This window comes from Muntiacus reevesi, chromosome 3 (genome assembly GCF_963930625.1).
Source record: "Muntiacus reevesi chromosome 3, mMunRee1.1, whole genome shotgun sequence".
NCBI lineage: Eukaryota > Metazoa > Chordata > Mammalia > Artiodactyla > Cervidae > Muntiacus > Muntiacus reevesi.
This window is the reverse complement of record NC_089251.1, coordinates 103,281,729-103,299,677: the sequence shown is the minus strand read 5'-3', so window position 1 is coordinate 103,299,677 and position 17,949 is coordinate 103,281,729. Positions and strand designations below refer to the sequence as shown.

The 17,949-nt window shown below is 51.2% G+C and overlaps 1 protein-coding gene across 2 annotated transcripts in view; it reads right to left on the bottom strand.

The window, feature by feature from the left end:
- Positions 1-6,177: 6,177 nt before the first annotated feature.
- ACTL8 (actin like 8) overlaps positions 6,178-17,949 on the bottom strand; it is a 34,125-nt gene continuing 22,353 nt past the window's right edge. Inside the window, exons 1-3 of one of the 2 annotated variants that reach the window (XM_065927480.1) lie at positions 10,383-10,422; positions 9,753-10,133; positions 6,178-7,387 (exon numbers count right to left, since the gene is read on the bottom strand). In XM_065927480.1, coding sequence (XP_065783552.1) covers positions 6,638-7,387; positions 9,753-10,100 — 1,098 coding nt within the window. In that variant the 5' untranslated portion in view covers positions 10,101-10,133; positions 10,383-10,422 and the 3' untranslated portion in view covers positions 6,178-6,637. Of the gene's footprint in view, positions 7,388-9,752; positions 10,134-10,382; positions 10,423-17,949 lie in introns of those variants that run through there. The other variant, XM_065927479.1, reaches the window with a different exon arrangement.

Below are 17,949 nucleotides of genomic sequence, written 5' to 3'. Positions count from 1 at the left end.
TCAGGACTGATTTCCTTTCAGATGGACTGGTTGGATCTCCTTGCAGCCCAAGGGACTCTCAAGAGTCTTCTCCAACACCACAGTTCGAAAGTATCAATTCTTCGGTGCTCAGCCTTCTTTATGGTCCAACTCTCACATCCATACATGACTACTGGAAAAACCATAGCTTTGACTAGATAGACCTTGTCAGCAAAGTAAAGTCTCTGCTTTTTAATACACTGTCTAAGTCTGTCATAGCTTTTCTTCCAAGGAGCAAGCATGTTTTAATTTCATGGCTGCAGTCACCATCCACATTGATTGTGGAGCCCAAGAAAATGAAATCTGACACTGTTTACACATTTTCCCCATCTATTGCCACAAAGTGATGGGACCGGATGCCATGATCTTCATTTTCTGAAAGTTGAGTTTTAAGCCAGCGTGTTCCCTAGGTCAACAGCAGCTATACTACCGATAGCAGGGACAGGCCTTCCAAACAGAAGGGGGAGCTTGTGCTAAGTCATCTTAGCTCCGATGATGCTAAGTCATCGTGATGCTAAGTACTCCTCCTCTGGTGAAAGTCGTCTCAAGCACCACCTCCTGCCACTCCCTGCAGCCAGCTTCTCTCCATCCCTGTGACACCTTTGCATATGGAATGAGTCTGCTCCAGCCCTCAGTTACCCTTTAATGCCCTGGAAGGGAAAGTAGCCGTTTTCTGATGTTCTGTATCTCCTACCTGCATGTGACCAAGTTAAAATGAACAGAAAAGCCAGGGTCTTTTTGCCTCAGGGCTTGTTCAATATGGGTTGGTGAATACAGATATAATAATAGCTAACTTTTTGTGTCTGGCACTTTCTACGTGTTTTACATATGTTAACTCATCAAAACCATCCAGTAATCAGCAAAACCACGCTGAGGTGGATGCCTTTATTGGGTCAGTTTTTCACACGGGAAAACTGAGGCACGGGAGGTTAGGCACCTTCCTTCAAGGTAACAGCAACGACCTTAATCTGGACAGTTCGGCTTCGGAGTCTGACCCTTTATCCATTCCATCACCTTCCTCTCTGGGTCCACGGGGTGGGAGAGACACTGAACGTCTCTTCCAGGGCCAGGAGCGGATGCATGCATACGTGCTAAGTCGCTTCAGTCGTGTCTGACTCTTTGCAACCCTATGGACTGCAGCCCGCCAGGCTCCTCTGTGCATGGGGTTCTCCAAGCAAGGATACTGGAGCGGGTTGCCATTTCCCTTCTCCAGGGGATCTTCCCCACCCAAGGACTGAACTCGGGTCTCCCGCCTTGTAGGCAGATTCTTCATCTGAGCCACCAGGAAGGTACTGAGTGTTAACACTGACTTTGTTTTCTGTATCAACAGAACCTAAAGCTTCTATCGGGGTTATCTCAGGAAACTTGGGCATCCAAATCCCACCCAAACCCAAGTACAAGGGTGCCAAGCCCCAACAGAAACTGGCAATATAAACTGGCACGACTGAAGCCTCACAGCTGTGAACGGCCCCCCGGGGGGTCTTCCCTTTGTCCCCTCTGCCAGCCCCACCCAGCCCCTTCCCCCATTGCCAAGACCCTGCCTCCCGCTCCCCTGCACCTGGCTGCCCTGGCAGGCAGCCCCAGACCCCTCACAGAGGATAAGCTTCGCCCAGCTCTGAGCGGCTGCCAGGCCATGCCCGAGCCGGCAGGCATCTCCTGGGCACCACTCACTGCCCCACCAGGCCTGGTGTGCCAGCAGTTCCATGTTAGGTTGATGGCCCCACACAGCCCCACGCAGGTGCTATTTTTAATTTAATTGGACAGTCAGAGGAGAGAGATGGTACCCAGCAAGGGAGTTTTAAAAGCTTTCGGGGGAGGGGGGGAAGAGAAAGCAAAGTTCATAATTATACACCAGGCAGCCAGATTTGATGCTTGAACAGAAAGGTTAAATGTTACATTCAGAATAAAATGAGAAAAAGAGTTCTGATAACAGTTGCCCAGAGCTACACAAGGAATAAAAAATACCCCGTGCCCAGCTCTTCTCCAGCAAACTCTTTTCTCTCATGCTCATTTCTGCGTTTCCCCCCTTCTGCCAAGAGTACACAAATAAGCCAGTTTGGAGCACAAAGATTATTGCCTGATATGTCAACACCTTGATTTCAATTCAAAGGCAGCTTTCACTCAAGCCTGGAAAAATCACACATCTTCATCTCTCAGGTCAAGGGGTCCAACAAGGCCCAGAAAATTGCGAAGGTAGTCTGAAACTGTGGGTAACAATATGGGCCCTAGATAGACATAGATTCAAATCCCTCTTCTGCCAAGGGACACATGCTGAAGTTTGTGAATTGGCTGGATGACACTTTCCTATAGAGATAAATGTCACACTCTTTTCAACTTACCTTTTCCTGTATGAATGGTGGGTGTGATACCAGGAGCTTCTGCAGCTATTTTGTGACCACAAGGCAACAAACTGAAAGTGGAGGAGTCCTTGACTATATAGATATACCACTGTTCCACTGGACTGCCTACTAGCTACCTGAGACAAAAAAAGAAAAATCCCAATATGTTTCAGCCACTTTTCAGTCTAGTTTTCCTTCAGGAATGCTGAATCCATTCCTAACTGGCAATTCATTATTAGCTTTAGCATGTGTGTGAACTCGAGGTGCTTAGTATGTCTGAAGTTCAGTAGGTCAAATATCACTTACTTCACAGTGTGTATGCAAGGATTAAATGCAATTCCTTTGGTAAAGCACTCACCAGAATGCCTGACCAGGCACAGTGACTGCTGTTGCTATTAATACTCCTGATTAATAGGAGAGAAATAACAACTTATAAATTTTAAAGAACATATTTCAACGCACTTTCTCATTTTCAATGTGACTTCTCACCCTTTGTTTTGGTTCATCCTCAACCCCAAGCCTTGGAGAGGAGGACATTCTACTCCTACTGTTCACCTGATTGACTCAGAGAAGATGCAGAAGCCCAAGGTAGCTTCATTACTAGCAGGGCCAGCCTGTTACTCAAGTCTGACTCCAAGACCATGGGGCATTTGAGGCCCCACTTCTGCCTCTGGGAACCACTGATGGCTAAGGTTCAGGGCTAAGGATGTGGATGAGAGAATGCAGTTCATGTGTCAAAGATGAGGCGAGTTTGACTCATCTCCTCCTCCTCCTATTCCTGGAACTCTTGAAGAGTCCCTTGGACAGCAAAAAGATCAAACCAGTCAATCCTAAAGGAAATCAACCCTGAATACCCACTGGAAGGATTGATGCTGAAGCTGAAACTCCAATACTTTGGCAGCCTGATTCACTGGACTTATTGGAAAAGACCCTGATGCTGGGAAAGATTGAGGGCAGGAGGAGAAGGGGGCGACAGAGGATGAGATGGTGGGATGGCATCACCGACTCGATGGATATGAGTTTGAGCAAGCTCCTGGACATAGTGAAGGACAGGGAGGCCTGGCACGCTGCAGTCCACGGGGTCACAAAGACTTGGACGTGACTGAGCGGCTGAACAACAAATTCCTGGAACACCAGGGTGCCCTGGGCGTCAGCCCTCCACCATACTTTTCGTTCCCTGATGTCGAGGAGCAGATGGGAACGAAGCATGGGGGGAACCAGTCTCCCTCGGAAGCAGCCACACCAGAGTGGCTGAGAGCCCAGAGCTGACTTGAAGCCCACCTCTGTTTACAAGGGGAAAGTTGTTTTTTGCTGTTGTTTTTCAGCCGTTCAGTCGTGCCTGACTCTGCGGCCCCATGGACTGCAGCGCGCCAGGCCTCCCCGTCCTTCACCACCTCCCGGAGCGTGCTCAAGCTCACGTCCATCGAGTCGGTGATGCCCTCCAACCGTCTCATCCTCTGTTATCCCCCTGTCCTCCTGCCTTCTATCTTAAATAAGTAGCAAGCTAGGACTCCTTTCTCTGTATTAATAAGCAAAAAGCCGCTGTAACCATCCCCAGACCTCAGTGGTGGAACACAGCAGGTTCCTCCTTGTGTCCCAGGGCCGTGCAGGCTGGTGGGCTTGGGCAGGAGACGCCTCCCCTCCGTCCCTCAGCCTCCGCCCCTGCCGCGCTCCCCTCCCCCATCAGAGCCCCTGCATCCCGGGGCTCACAGGGCAACCCTAAGGAGCAGGCACGGGCACACACTGAACTGGCCGGCACCTATGTGCGGCCACGCGGTCCTAACCCCAGGGATGCTCGGCAGGCCGCCCTCACAGCGTGCTGAGGAGCAGGGCACAGCCACCCTCAGCCCCAGACACCTCCCACTCGGCCCGCCCCATTGAAAACAGGCGTCCTGCCACACCCTGGGTCATGTGACCTCGAACACTTCTTCCGTTTCATTCACTGGCACCTAAACCGGATTTCCCGACAGACACACCTCATTTTCCTGCGCTTCATTCACTTCAGCGTGCTTCACAAATATCTGCGTTTGTCTCTTTTAACAAACTAAAGGTCTGTGGCAGCCCGCCCTGAGCGAGTCTATAGGAGGCCGTTTTCACAGAAGTGTCTGCTCACTTTGGGCCACAGTCTGGGAATTCTCTCCACCTTTCAGACTTTCTCATCATCATTATATTTGTAACGGGGATGTGTGGTCAGCGACCTGTGACGTTACCACTACAGCACGTTGAGGGCTCAGGTAAGAGCACGTATTAGCAGGAAAACGCTTCTCCTGTTTCGGCTGTGTCGGCTCAGCTGCGGCGCGCGGCCCCGCCACGGTGTCAGGCAGGAGCTTCTGGGGCAGCGCGGGGTCAGCAGCTGCGGCGTGCGGGCTGAGCAGCCCCGAGGAACGTGGGGTCTCACGTTCCTGACGGGGATCGACCCACATCCCCTGCATCGCAAGGTGGACTTTTGACCACTGGACCACCAGGAAGTCCCAGCAATGAAGCATTTTTAAACTAAGTCGTGTGCGTACCTTTGGATGCGACGATACTTCATGCTGAGTAGCCTGCAGACGTAACTTTCACATGCGCTGCTGATGCCGTTTCGTCACCCAGTCGTGTCTGACTCTTGGACTCTGTGTCTGATTCTGTGTCTGACTCATGGACTGTAGCCCACCAGGCTCCTCTGGCCATGCCATTCTCCAGGCAAGAATGCTGGAGTGGTGGCCAAGGCCTCCTCCAGGGGACTGTCCCAACCCTCCTCCAGGGGACTGTCCCAACCCAGGGATTGAACTCGGGTCTCCTATATTGCCGGTAGATTCTTTACCATCTGAGCCACCAGGGAAAGCCTTTTATATGCAGTGGGAAACCAAAACATTCAGAGGGCTGTATCGCAACATCCGGTCTCTCAGAGCGAGCTGGAAGCAAGCCCTCAGCATCCCCAGGCCCGCCAGTACCTGTCACGGGTGCCCCTGCAGGAGACGACCACCTCCTGGAACCAGAAGCCTCACGTGTCTTTTCACCTGAAGTCCCCAGGGCCCAGCAGAATACCAGGCACGCGGTAGGTTCTCCAGTGTTGACTGAATAAACATTAACAGGAACGCCAACTTCCGCAGAGCACCGGGACATCCGGAATGAGTGGGGAGGACGCGGCTGTCAGAGAAGGGTGCTCCAGGCCCTCACCCACTGGGCTCCAGGGAACCACTGCCCTCAGGCCCCCGAAGCCCCCACGGGCGGCCCAGGCCCCACCCCGGCACTCACATGCTCACACTCCCTGGGTTCCCCCAAAGGGCCTGCCCACCCTGCCCCATCCATGACCACAGAAGCCAGCACTTCCAAACATGGTATTTATTTGCACACGGAAAAACGAGTCCTCAGCCAGGGGCCCAACGGCAGGGAGGGCGCGCCAGGCTTCCTGCACCAGCCCCCACTTGGCTGGAAGGAGGGTGGAGGTCTACCAACTTCAACTCTCTCATCCCCACCCACCCTGTCCCCTACTCAAAAATAGTTCTCCCTTGCCCCCATTAAAACCTACTCAATCAAAAGAATGGGACCGCCCGAGAGAAATGCCAGGAATAAACAAGCAACTGTTAAGAGTGGAGATGGCAGCTGGCCGCTCCATCCCAGTGACAGACCAGCCCCCCCAAAGGGTTTCCAGGGTGGTACCCTGTCCTCCCACGGGGTAGATCCCACTCTTGAAACAAGATAAAACCCTAGAACCTAGAAAAATCTCCCATGACCTTTGAATTCCAAAGCCAGCTAACCCCACCCCAGCCCAGCCTCTCGCTGGGATGAGCCCACCCCGGCCCGTTGGAGGGAAGCGGGCCACTGGTCACATCCTGAAGCCCTCTCGCTGGGATGAGCCCACCCAGGCCCGTCGGAGGGGAGCGGGCCGCTGGTCACATCCTGAAGCCCTCTCGCTGGGATGAGCCCACCCAGGCCCGTGGAGGGGAGCTGGGCTGCGGGAGCGGGCCGCTGGTCACAGCCTGAGGCCAGCTAACCCCACCCCGGCCCAGCCTCTCGCTGGGATGAGCCCACCCCGGCCCGTCGGAGGGGAGCGGGCCGCTGGTCACATCCTGAAGCTCTCTCGCTGGGATGAGCCCACCCCGGCCCGTCGGAGGGGAGCTGGGCCGCGGGAGCGGGCCGCTGGTCACAGCCTGAGGCCAGCTAACCCCACCCCGGCCCAGCCTCTCGCTGGGATGAGCCCACCAGGCCCGGAGGAGGGGAGCGGGCTGCTGGTCACATCCTGAAGCCCTCTCGCTGGGATGAGCCCACCAGGCCCGTGGAGGGGAGCAGGCCGCGGGTCACAGCCTGAGGCGCTCATTGAACTCCGCCTTGGTCACCCACTCGGACTTGTACGTAGACAGGTGAGCCACGACGGACGCTCCCAGCCAGACGCTAAAGTGCCTGTTGGAACCCGCAAACACGGAGGCCCTGGTAGGGGAGAAGTGGCTGGCCACCAGCTGGTAGAGACGCGTGGTGAAGCCAGGGTAGAGGGTGTTTCCCCCACAGGGCGCCACGTGGGCGGCGAGCAGCGGGCGCAGGCTGGGCTCGCAGGCCTCGATGGACTCCACGACGGCCTGGGGGAGGCTGGGCCCCTGCAGGTTGAACACCTGGGGGCTGAAGAACATCTCGGGGGCCAGCCGCTGCATGGCGGTCAGCTCCACAGGGGTGCCGTCTGGGAGCTGGTAGCTGTTGCTCCTGTCGGCGCCGTCTGGCAGGCTCTGATAGAAGTCCAGCTCCTCCCCCAGATTCTGCGGCACGTAGCACTTATACATCTGGGTGCTGGCCACAGTGTCCAGCTGGAACAGGTTGTGACGACTGTAATCTTCCTTGAAGAGGCTCTTGAAGAGATAGGCCGAGAGGTCCTGGCCCGCGAACTCCAGCGTCTTCTCCCCAGGCCACAGCGGGCGGCCCAGGTGGAAGGGCTGCACGCGGGTCAGGCCACAGCCCGAGTCCACCACCACGCCCGTCAGCAGGCCGGACGAGTACAGTGACATCTCCCGCTGGTCGGCCAGGAGGACGGACGGCACATCCAGCAACTCGAACATGATCTGCAGGAGGGGAGAAGACGGACGCTCAGCGTGCTCTCCCCAGAACGCCCTCATCCGCGCTTCCCCAGGGCCATGCCAGGCAAAGCCCAAGTCGGCACAGATACGTGTCCTCCAGGGACCAGCCGGCCCCCTGCGGCTCACGCCAGGGGGACTCAGGGAGGGTTCTGGGGGATCAGAAAGAGCCAGGCTGGCCCTCGGGAACTTGCTTGATGATGGCCTTTCAGAGGACCATTCTGGTGGAGGGGTGGGAAGAGCCTCAGCGTGTGAACACAGGCGCTGAGGCGACTGGTCGTGTGAGCAGCGCAGCACAAGCCAGGACCAGGTCAAGGGCGGGAGGTGCAGCCTGGGCTGTTTTTATTTTTTGGCCGTGCTGAGTTTCTGCGGCTGCACAGGCTCTTCTCTAGTTGCGGTGATCGGGCTGCCTGCCAGGGGCAGAGCAGGTCTCACTGCGGCGGCCTCTCTGCCTGCGGACCTCGGGCTCTGCAGCTGCGGCTTGTGGGCTCAGGGGTTGCGGCTCCCGGGCCCCAGAGCTCAGGCTCAGTGCTTGTGGAGCTCGGGCTTAGCTGCTCCAGGGCACGGGGGACCTTCCTGGACCAGAAGCCGAACCCGCGCCTCCTGCATTGGCAGGTGGATTCTTCGGCACTGAGCCAGCAGGGAAGCCCCTGGGCCACGTTGTTTTTAGAAGAAAGAAGAGATGAGAGAAGAAACTCATGCTGCACACAGATGCTGCCTCCCGAGGGCTGGGGCGGCAGGAAGGGAGGGGGCGGCGGAGGGAGGACACGCGCCTCCCGACACGCTGAAGCCTGTCTTTTAAGATGAACACTTTCCAAACACCAGGACAAAGCTGGGGCTCTGACCTTCGGCGCTCGGCACGTCCCCGGCTGACTCTCCCCTGCCCGCCACCCCTCGGTCTTTACAGAGCACCCCACCCCTCCTCCCCACCTGCCCAGTGCTGGCTGCGCCCCCAGGGCTCTGACACCACAGACACAGAAGGGCTCTTACAGCCCCGCTCTGGAGCCTCTGGACGCCTGGCCACCTTTGCAGGCCCGCAGGCCCATCTTCTCGCCTCAGTAGGAGGGCGTTCCATCTGTTTCTCTGCTCAGACTGTTGTCCCCTTACCACCCGTTCCCCATACAGAAGCCAAGGTCCTCTTTTTCAAATAAAAATCAAATGCGACCCCCTCACCCCAGTTAAAGCCCTCCAGGAGCTCCATATTCACTCAGAGCAGAAGCTGGCAAACATTTCCTATAAATGGTTCAGTGTTTCAGATGTACCAAATAAAAATACAAGATGCCCAATTAAATCTGAATTTCAAATGGACAACAAATAATGCTTCACTCTATCCTAGGACTTCCCTGGTGGCTCAGACTGTAAAGCGTCTGCCTACAACAGAGGAGACCTGGGTTCAATCCCTGGGTCAGGACGATCCTCTGGAGAAGGAAATGGCAGCCCACTCCGGTACTCTTGCCTGGAAAATCCCATGGATGGAGGAGCGTGGTGGGGTACAGTCCACGGGGTCGCAAAGAGTTGGACATGACTGGGCGACTTCACTTTCACTTCACTTTACATCCTATGCAATATTTGATACACAAACATTTGCTGTTGATGGGAAATTGCAACCTAGATAAAATTGTATTTTATCTAGAAGACCTATAACCTAAGTATTTTCTAGGCTTCATGAGCTGCGGTCTCTTTCCAACTATTCAGTTCTGCTGCTACAGATGAAAGCAGCCATAGGTGATATGTGGATGAGTGGGCATGGCTATGTTTCAATAAATCTTTCTTTATAAAGACAGATGGCAAGCCACACTTGGCCAACTGGCTATAGTTTGCCAACCCTTGATTTAGAGTAAAATCCAACCACATCCCACAGCCTACCAGACCTATGAGATCCGGCCCGTCTCCCTGTTCCCACCGTCCCTGGTTTGCTGGGCTCCAGCCTCCCAGAGAAGGCCTCCCTGATCACCATCTTCAAAGGGGCTCCCCTTCTTCCCCTCAGCCAGTTTTTACCCCATTGCATTTTGGTTTTAGAACTGATTACTACCTGGGATTTTTGTTAACTTGTTCAGTCAAGTCTTCCTGCAGAACATGAGCTCTTTGCGGACTGGAAGGTGCTCTGGGAACGTCTATGGAGCCCATGAGTACTCCGCGCCCCCCCACAGCACCCTGTTCAGAGCACTGACCTGCCGTGCCTCCTCTAGGAGCGGCTCTGTGAGCCCCCTCTCGCCTAACACGAGCGCCGGGCGCACCCTCGGACAGTCAGGGTCCACAGCGTGAGTGCTTCAGAAGGCGGAGCTCCTGTGCGCACGCGGGTCTGAACAGCGTCAGGCCCGCTCCCCGGAGGGCAGCCCAGGGAAGAACTTACCTCCAGGGTCTTCTGCCGGTCCGCGGGCCCCTTCAGGGGGCTCTCTGTGACGATCACAGGGAAGTCCCCATGCTCCAGGCGATGCTTCTCCAGGATGAAGGACCAGATGTGCTCCACACCCTCCCAGTTGATGATGCGGCCCCGCTGCACGGGATAGCTGAAGGTGTCGGGCCGGTAGATGTCGATGCCGAGACTCACGCGCCGCCGGGCGCAGCTGGGCCCCGGGTTCTCCCGGCAGGGGACGTAGTTCACGACGCTGGGCAGGACCAGCTGGGGCTCATTCCCGCCCGACAAGCCCGACTTCAGAAAGGCAGAGCCATGGTCGATGATGATGGTTCTCGCAGACATGGCAGAGGCGGGGGAGGCCTGCTCACAGGCCACCTGTGGAGGGGAGGACAGGGGTGACTATGAACCAACTCTAGGCCGCCACTGGCGTCTCCACCCCAGTCAAGCCTCAGGCTCCCCTGAATTCATGTGCTCTGCTCACCTTCCAGGCCTGTGAGCAAGCTGCAACCTGCACCTGCAAGGTTCTTCCCAAACTCCCACTCTACAAAGTCCACCTACAAGGCCCCAGCGGGACGCCCGGCTGGTCCACGCGCCCCGTTTCCCACCAAGCTCTTCCTCCTGCACCTTGCGCTCTCGTCCACACCGAGTGGGCACTTCTGCTCCTCGAGGCCCTGCAGACTCCCGAGAAGCTGGTCACACAGGACGGACCTGGCGGACTCTGGCTGCCTGACTGAGGACACGTTGAAGACGAAGCTTCAGCTGCAGGGGCCACCGCCCTCAATACTAACAGTGAAGCAACAGGAGCAGCAAGAGGAGTGACGACGGTGACGACGGCAACTGTGGCGACCGCCCCTGCAGTGGACGCGCTCTGATCTGTCTAGTGCTGCGAGGCTGAACTGTAGGTTGAATGAGGCAAAACAGTCATGTGTGTCCATCAAAAATGATCAAATATCAACAATTTCACAGGGTTTGACCCAACAAACGGTCCCATTTCATTTTCACCACCATCTATTTGGCAAGTGCCATCCTGACACTCATTGAGAGGCACGGAAGCTGAGGCATACAGAGGTTAAAACTACTTTCCCAGGGCCACACAACTAACAAAAGCAGAGCTGAGACTTAAACCCAAACCAAACTCCAAAGAACACTCCGAGCATCAGGCTAGGCTGATGGGAAGACGTGGGTTTCGAGTGTGTCCTGAGTATCTAACAGACTGTATACAAGAGGCTGTGAGTGAGACAGCTAATCATGACTGTGGTCAGTTTCCTTATCTGTAAAGTGAGGGCAATAAAAAAAACCACACCCTGAGAAGGCAGGCATGGTCACCACTGATTTTCAGACTTAACTATAAAAACTACACTAGCTAAGACCATGTGGTATTGGTAAAAGGATAATCACACAGATCTACAGGACAGGGTAGAGGGTCCAGAAATAAATCCACACAAAAAATGTCAACTGATTTTTGACAAGGTGCAAAAACAATGACATGAGGAAAAATCACAAAAAACGGTAGGGAACAACTGCAGACCCGAATGCAAAAAAAATATCTTTAATCCATACCTTATACTTTGTTCAAAATTAACTCAAAACAGATCACAAACCTAAATATTGAACCTAAAATTATAAAACTTTTGAAAGAAAACATAGCAGAAAAATCACTGTAATCTCAAAGTTTTCTAAGGTACAACATTAATAGCCTGATTCATAAAAGAACAAATTGAGAGACTGGGCTTCATCAAACTTAAGAACTTTTGCTCTTCAAAAGAAACTATTAACAGAATAAAATACAAGATACAGACTGGGAGAAAATAGTTATAAATCATATACCTGACAAAGAACTTTTACTCAAGAAATATAAAGGACTCACAAAACCCAGTAATATGAAAATAACCCAATTTCTTAAATGGGCAGAAGATTTAAACACTTCACAAAAGACGATATAGGAATGGCAAATATACATATGAAAAGATGCTCAAGGTCATTAGGAAAATGAAAATTAAAAACACGGTGATTCCACTGTACACCTATAAGGATGACTAAAGTTGAAGGCTGAGTATACCAAGAGCTGACAAGGAGGTGGAGGAACCAGAACCCTCATCTGCCTTGCAGGTGGGGATGCCAGACTGTACTACCACCTTAGAAAACAGCTTGCAGCTTCTCAGAAAGTTAAACATGCACCTACCATACACCCTAGTGTTTCCACTCCAAGGATTTACCCAAGGGAAACAAAAGCTTCTGTCTGTACAAAAAACACATGTACATGTTTTTAGAAGTTTCACTCATAATCACTCAAGTGTACAAACAACCTAAGTATCAATGGAGAGGTACAGACAAATCTCCACTTAATGGACTAACACTCAGCAACAACAAGGGATAACTGAAAAACAACATGAATAATTCTCAAATGCATTAAGCTGACTCAAAGACGTCAGACTCAAAGGATGCGTGCTGCAGGAGCTCCCATTCATACGACATTTTGGAAAAGGCAAAACTGTAAAGACAAAACAAACCAGTGGCTGTCAGCAGCCAGAGGTGGAGAAGGGCTGACCCCAAGGGGCATGGAGGCCCTGGGGGGAGATGTTCTATTCTGACTGTAGTGGTGGGTACACAACTGCATGCATTTGTCAAAACTCTCGCATCCATACAGTAAAAGCTAAGAGGCAAACCCAGTGGGTGTGGAGACAAGTGAAGGATACACGAAATCCCCCTGCAGAAGGCAAGCCGTCACACACTCAGCAGACTTGGTACCGAGGATGCACGTGGGTGTCTCGCGTAGAGACACACCCAGGGGCAGCTCCGCCCGAGGCCACACTCCGGAGCCGGCACTCCACCCGCCGTGCGCCTGCTTCCGCTTCTGAGCAGCAGCTGCATCGACCTGTCGCTACAGAGCACGGCAGCCACCGCCTGGCCCCGGCCAGCAGCCGCCCGCTGTCACCCGCCCTGGGGCCACGATTAGGCTTCCGTGAATCAGCTCTGACAACAGATGGGGGAGAGTAGAGAAGGAGCAAGATGGAAGCACGGCGCCGGTCTCCTCCCTTGCCTGCTGGGACCCAGAGGCACCTGGATGGTTTCCGGGAGGTAGGCTGTAGCACCGACCTCTCTGCACCTCAAGAGCGGGGCAACTGGTAACCGCTTCCTCGCCCCTGGCGCCTGCCTCAGCATTTGGAATCACAGCAGATGCGGGCAGGCTAAAGTCCACTGCGATGGTGGATCGAATTGCTCACTTAGGGGCCTCCGGGTGAGTGGCCCAGCTGCCCTGACCTGGGAAGTTGAAGATGGGGAGCAATGGGCCATCCGCCCCCTGGACCATGACTGTGGGAATAAAGTCTGGATGGCTCCAAGGAGCCCATCCCCAGGACAGAGACTGAAATGTACACATTCAAAAGCATTTTACTGAGTTGCCTATTGTACAAAACAAACCCCTACTGAGCAATATGGATGCAAATCATTCTGAAAGGGTTCTGGCCCTCCTAGAGCTCACAGTCTACGGAGAAATACTGTCAGATCATGGTGCCTGATCAAATGTGTCATTCCAGGAGGGATTAGCGCAATAAAGAAAAAGAAAATCTGGTAAAAGCAATGATGAGTGTAAGGGGCACAGAGGCCTGGTGTTATTCTAAACAGGGCCTCTTTACAGAGTGACGGCTGAGCAGAGAACTGAATTCAGTGAGAGAACGAGGCACAGGATTACCTGGGAAAGTATTCCAAGCGAAGGAACAGCAAGCGCAAAGGCCCCGAGGCAACAACTGCCAGCCGTGATCTGAGAGCAGCCCAGAGCCGGGGGGACACGGCGGGCACGGGGAAGGGTGCTGAAGATCGCGGATGGGGCTTTCAGGGGCGTCTGTATTGTGCTTCCAGCTGAGAGAAACCACTAAGGGTTTGGATTGGGGGATGAATATTATCTGACTTGAGTAATGAAAAGGACCACTGGGCTGATGTGAAGCACAGACCACGAGGGCAGAGGAGAAGCAGGAGGAGGAAAGAGGTGAAGGATGACGGCGGCCTGCACTAAGCTGGAAACTGCCGAGAAGGCGGGAAGTGGCCCGAGCCTGGTGTATTTAGGAAAGATGGGCACGACAGAATGGGAGACAAGATGAGGAATAGAGTGCGATGCCAAGATGTTTACCCCAAAACCCAGAAGGATGATGCATGCACTCACCAAGATGAAGACTATGGAAGGAACAGGTCTGGGATAGCGAGGGAATCGGGACTTTGATTCTGGACATGATGGAAGTCTGAGATGTCTACCAGACACACGTGAGGTGTCCTGAGGCAGAGTTTACAGTTCCCCGAGCTGGAGCTGTAATTGAGAATCAGTGACTGGGTGCACGCATGCTGTCGCTTCAGACGTGTCTGACGCTTTGTGACCCCGTGGACCACAGCCCGCCAGGCTCCTCTGTCCATGGGATTCTCCAGGCAGGAATACTGGAGTGGGATGACAGCTCCTCCTCCAGGGGATCTTCCGACCCAGGGATCGAACGCACCCAAGTCTCTTGTGTTTCCTGCGTTGGCAGGCGGACTCATTGCCACTAGCGCCACCCGGGGAGCCCTAATGAATGGGTGGAGCTGCAGATTCTGGGGATGGATGAGATCATGCAGGGACTCAGTGTAGAGGAACACTGATGTCTGAGGGGCTCTAAGGTCTGGAGGCAGGGCCTTGAGAGGAACCAATAGGGAGGATGAGAAGCAGTAGCCATGGAGGTGAGCAGGAACCCAGAGGGACTGCCTCAAAGGCCAAGCAGAAAAAATATTTCAAGAAGAGAAGAACTGCATGTGCTGACAAATCAAGTTGAAGATAAAGACTGACTGGATGAAGCAACAAGGAAGCCAGCCATCAGGCAAGAGTTTCACTGGAAAGGCAAGGAGAAAGGTCTGAGGAGTGGGAGAGAGTCCACAGAACCGAGTCTGCTCTGCAGAAACACCAGCACTCCACAAAACAAAAAGCAAGGCTAAGGGGGCGCTGAGAATAAAGGACATGGTCACCAACATAACGTACGTTTTCTGATCCTGGATCACTGAGAAATGAACTCCCACAAAGAGCATCAAGAACTTATTTCTGGTACCAGCCAAGACAGAGTAAGTGCACTATAGCCCTCTCTACAGTGAAAGATAACTAACAGGTTTGAAAACACAAAAAGCAACTACCTGGAGACTCTGAAAAGCAAAAGGAAAACAAAACCACAGACTGAGGAGGAAAGTCAGACTCAGAGAAGCGACGCGCGGAAGGGTGAGGCTGTTGCTGGTTCTGGGTCCTCTCTTCTTTCGCAGCGTTGACTTGAGGCATATAATGCATATCCTTTGATCAAAAAGGACTTAGAAGAAGTCAGAATCAGAATGGTATCTAGAAAACCTCCGAATATGTGAAAATAAAGTTAAAAGGGTGTCTGGGTCAAAGAAAAAAATTATAAAACACTTAAACTGAACGAAAACTGAAGCAGAATCTAAAACCTTGGGACACGCGGCTAAAACAGGGCTCGGGGGAGTTGCAGCATTGCGGTTCAGTCGCTCAGTCGTGTCTGACTCTCTGTGACTCCGGGGAGGCAGCACGCCAGGCTTCCCTGTCCTTCACCAGCTCCTGGAGTTTACTCAAACTCATGTCCATTGAGTCAGTGATGCCATCCAACCATCTCACCCTCTGCCGTCCCCTTCTCCTTCTGCCCTCACACTTTCCCAGCATCAGGGTCTTTTCTAATGAGTCGGCTCTTCACATCAGGTGGTCAGACTACTGGAGTTTCAGGTTCAGCATCAGTCCCTCCAATAAATATTCAGGATTAGTTTCCTTTAGGATCGACTGTTTTGATCTCCCTGCAGTCCACAGGACTCCTCTTTAGCACCATTTATAGCATTAAATATTTATATTTTAAAAAGAAAAACATGTTTCAAATAAGCTTCCATCTTTAGAAGCTGGAAAAAGAAGAATGCATTAAATTCAAAGCAAGCAGTGGATGGAAATAAAGAATAAAATCAATAGGAAACCAATAGAGAAAAGTCAATAAAACCAGAAGCTGGTTCTTTGAAATGATTAATAAATTGATAAACCTCTAGTCATGTTGAGGAAAAAAAAGAGGTAAGACACAAAGGATTGCTATCAGGAATGAGGTGACATCACTCTGACACTACACACATGGAAAGAACAACAAGAAATGATCATGAACAGTTGTGTGACTATCAATTTGACAACATAGGTGAAAAGAAGAAACTCCTTCAAAGACATAATCTATGCAAGTTCACTCAAGAAGGAATATATAACTTGAACAGCACTGTGACTATTAAAGAGATTCGGCGTTTAAAACCTCCCAGTGAAGAGAACTCTAGACTAAATGGCTTCACTGGTAAATTTAAGGGAAAAAGTTATTCTAATTGTATACAACATCTTCCAGAAAGCCGAAGATAAAGTACCATATCTCGTGAGGGCAGTGTGACCTTGGTGACCAAATAAAAGATACTCTAAAAACAGAAAAATACAAATCAAAGTCTCTGATGAACAAAATTTTTAATAAAACTGAGTAAAACTCAGCAATATATAAAAAGAATCATTTGTTAATTTTTGTTGTTTGGTCACTAAGGTATGTCCATGTCCAACTCTTTGTGACCCCAGGGGCTGTGGCCTGCCAGGCTCCCCTGTCCATGGTATTTCCCAGGCAAGAACACTGCAGTGGGTTGCCATTTCCTTCTCCAGATCTTCCCAACACTGATCAACTAAATGGGGCTTTTCCCAGAAATGTAAAGCTGGTTTAAGATTTATAAATTAATATAATTCAACCTACTGACAGAAGAAAGAAGAAAAACTACATGACCATCTCAGTGGATGCAAAAAACAATTGGATAAAATTCAATATAAACTTATAATAAAAACTCTCAATTACTAGGGATAAAAGAGAATTTTATTAATCTAAAAAAAGGCATCTGCCAAAAAAAAAAAAACCCTACAAATAACACACTTAAGTTTCCTCCTGAGACCAGGACTAAGGCGAGCGGGTCAGTTCTCAACACTCAGCTGCTGGAAGTTCTAGCCAGCACTCTAAGCGGAGGAAATCACACAATAAAGAGCACATACACTGGAAAAGAGTAAATAAAACTGTTCCTGTTTGCAGAAGACACAACCGTCTGTAGAGAAAATCCCAAAGAACTTACAAAAAAAACATCTTAGTAGTAATAACTGGGCTTGGACAACTCCCATGAGATAAGTTCAATATTTTAAAAATCAACTGTATGTTATAAGCTAGCAATAAACAGCTAGAAATCAAAATTTTTTACAATAACATCAAAAACTATAAAATACTTTGGTATAAATCTAACAAAACATGTTATACTGAATACAATATGCTAACAACTACAAACACGGATGAAAGAAATCAAAGAAAACCTAAATAAATAAATAGATATGCTGTGTTCATTGATTAGACGATTCAACATCATTAAGATGTTAATTCTCCCTAAATTGACCTTTAGATTTAATCCCCATCAAAATCAAGCTTCCCTGGGGGCTAAGATGGTACACCGTCCGCCTGCAGTGCAGGGGACGGTCCCTGGGTCGGGGAGACCTCCTGGAGAAGGGAATGGTTGCCCGCTTCAGTATTCTGGCCTGGAGAACGCCACGCACAGAGAAGGCTGGCAGGCTTCAGTCCGTGGGGTTGCAAAGAGATGCACACAACTTAGTGACTTTCACTCACTCACTCACTCAAAATCCCAGTAGGAATTTTGTTTTAGATATCAACAAGATGATTCTAAAATTTATATAGGAAGACAAAGAAACTACAATAGTCAAAATAATTCTGAAAAAGAAGAACAAAGTTGGAAGGCTAATACAATGTGATTCCAAGACCTACTATAAACCTATAGTAATCAAGAAAGTACAGTACTGGTGAAAGGATGGGCTCTCAGATCAGTGGAAAACAGCACCCAGGAACAGACTGCGACAAATATAGCCAACTGATTGTGACAAAGACGCAAGGACATTTCAGTGATGAAAGACAGTCTATTCAACAAACGATGCTGGAAAAAACTGAATTCCTCTGAGAGGTTTAAAAAAAAAAACCCTCAACCCATTCTTCACCTCTAATACAAACACTAAGTCAGAATGAATTATGTAAACCATAATTATAAAACAACAATCAAAAAAACCTGTAAGACCTACAGGAGAAAACAGAAGAGAAAATCTCTCTGACTTTACCTAAGAACATCTAAGTGT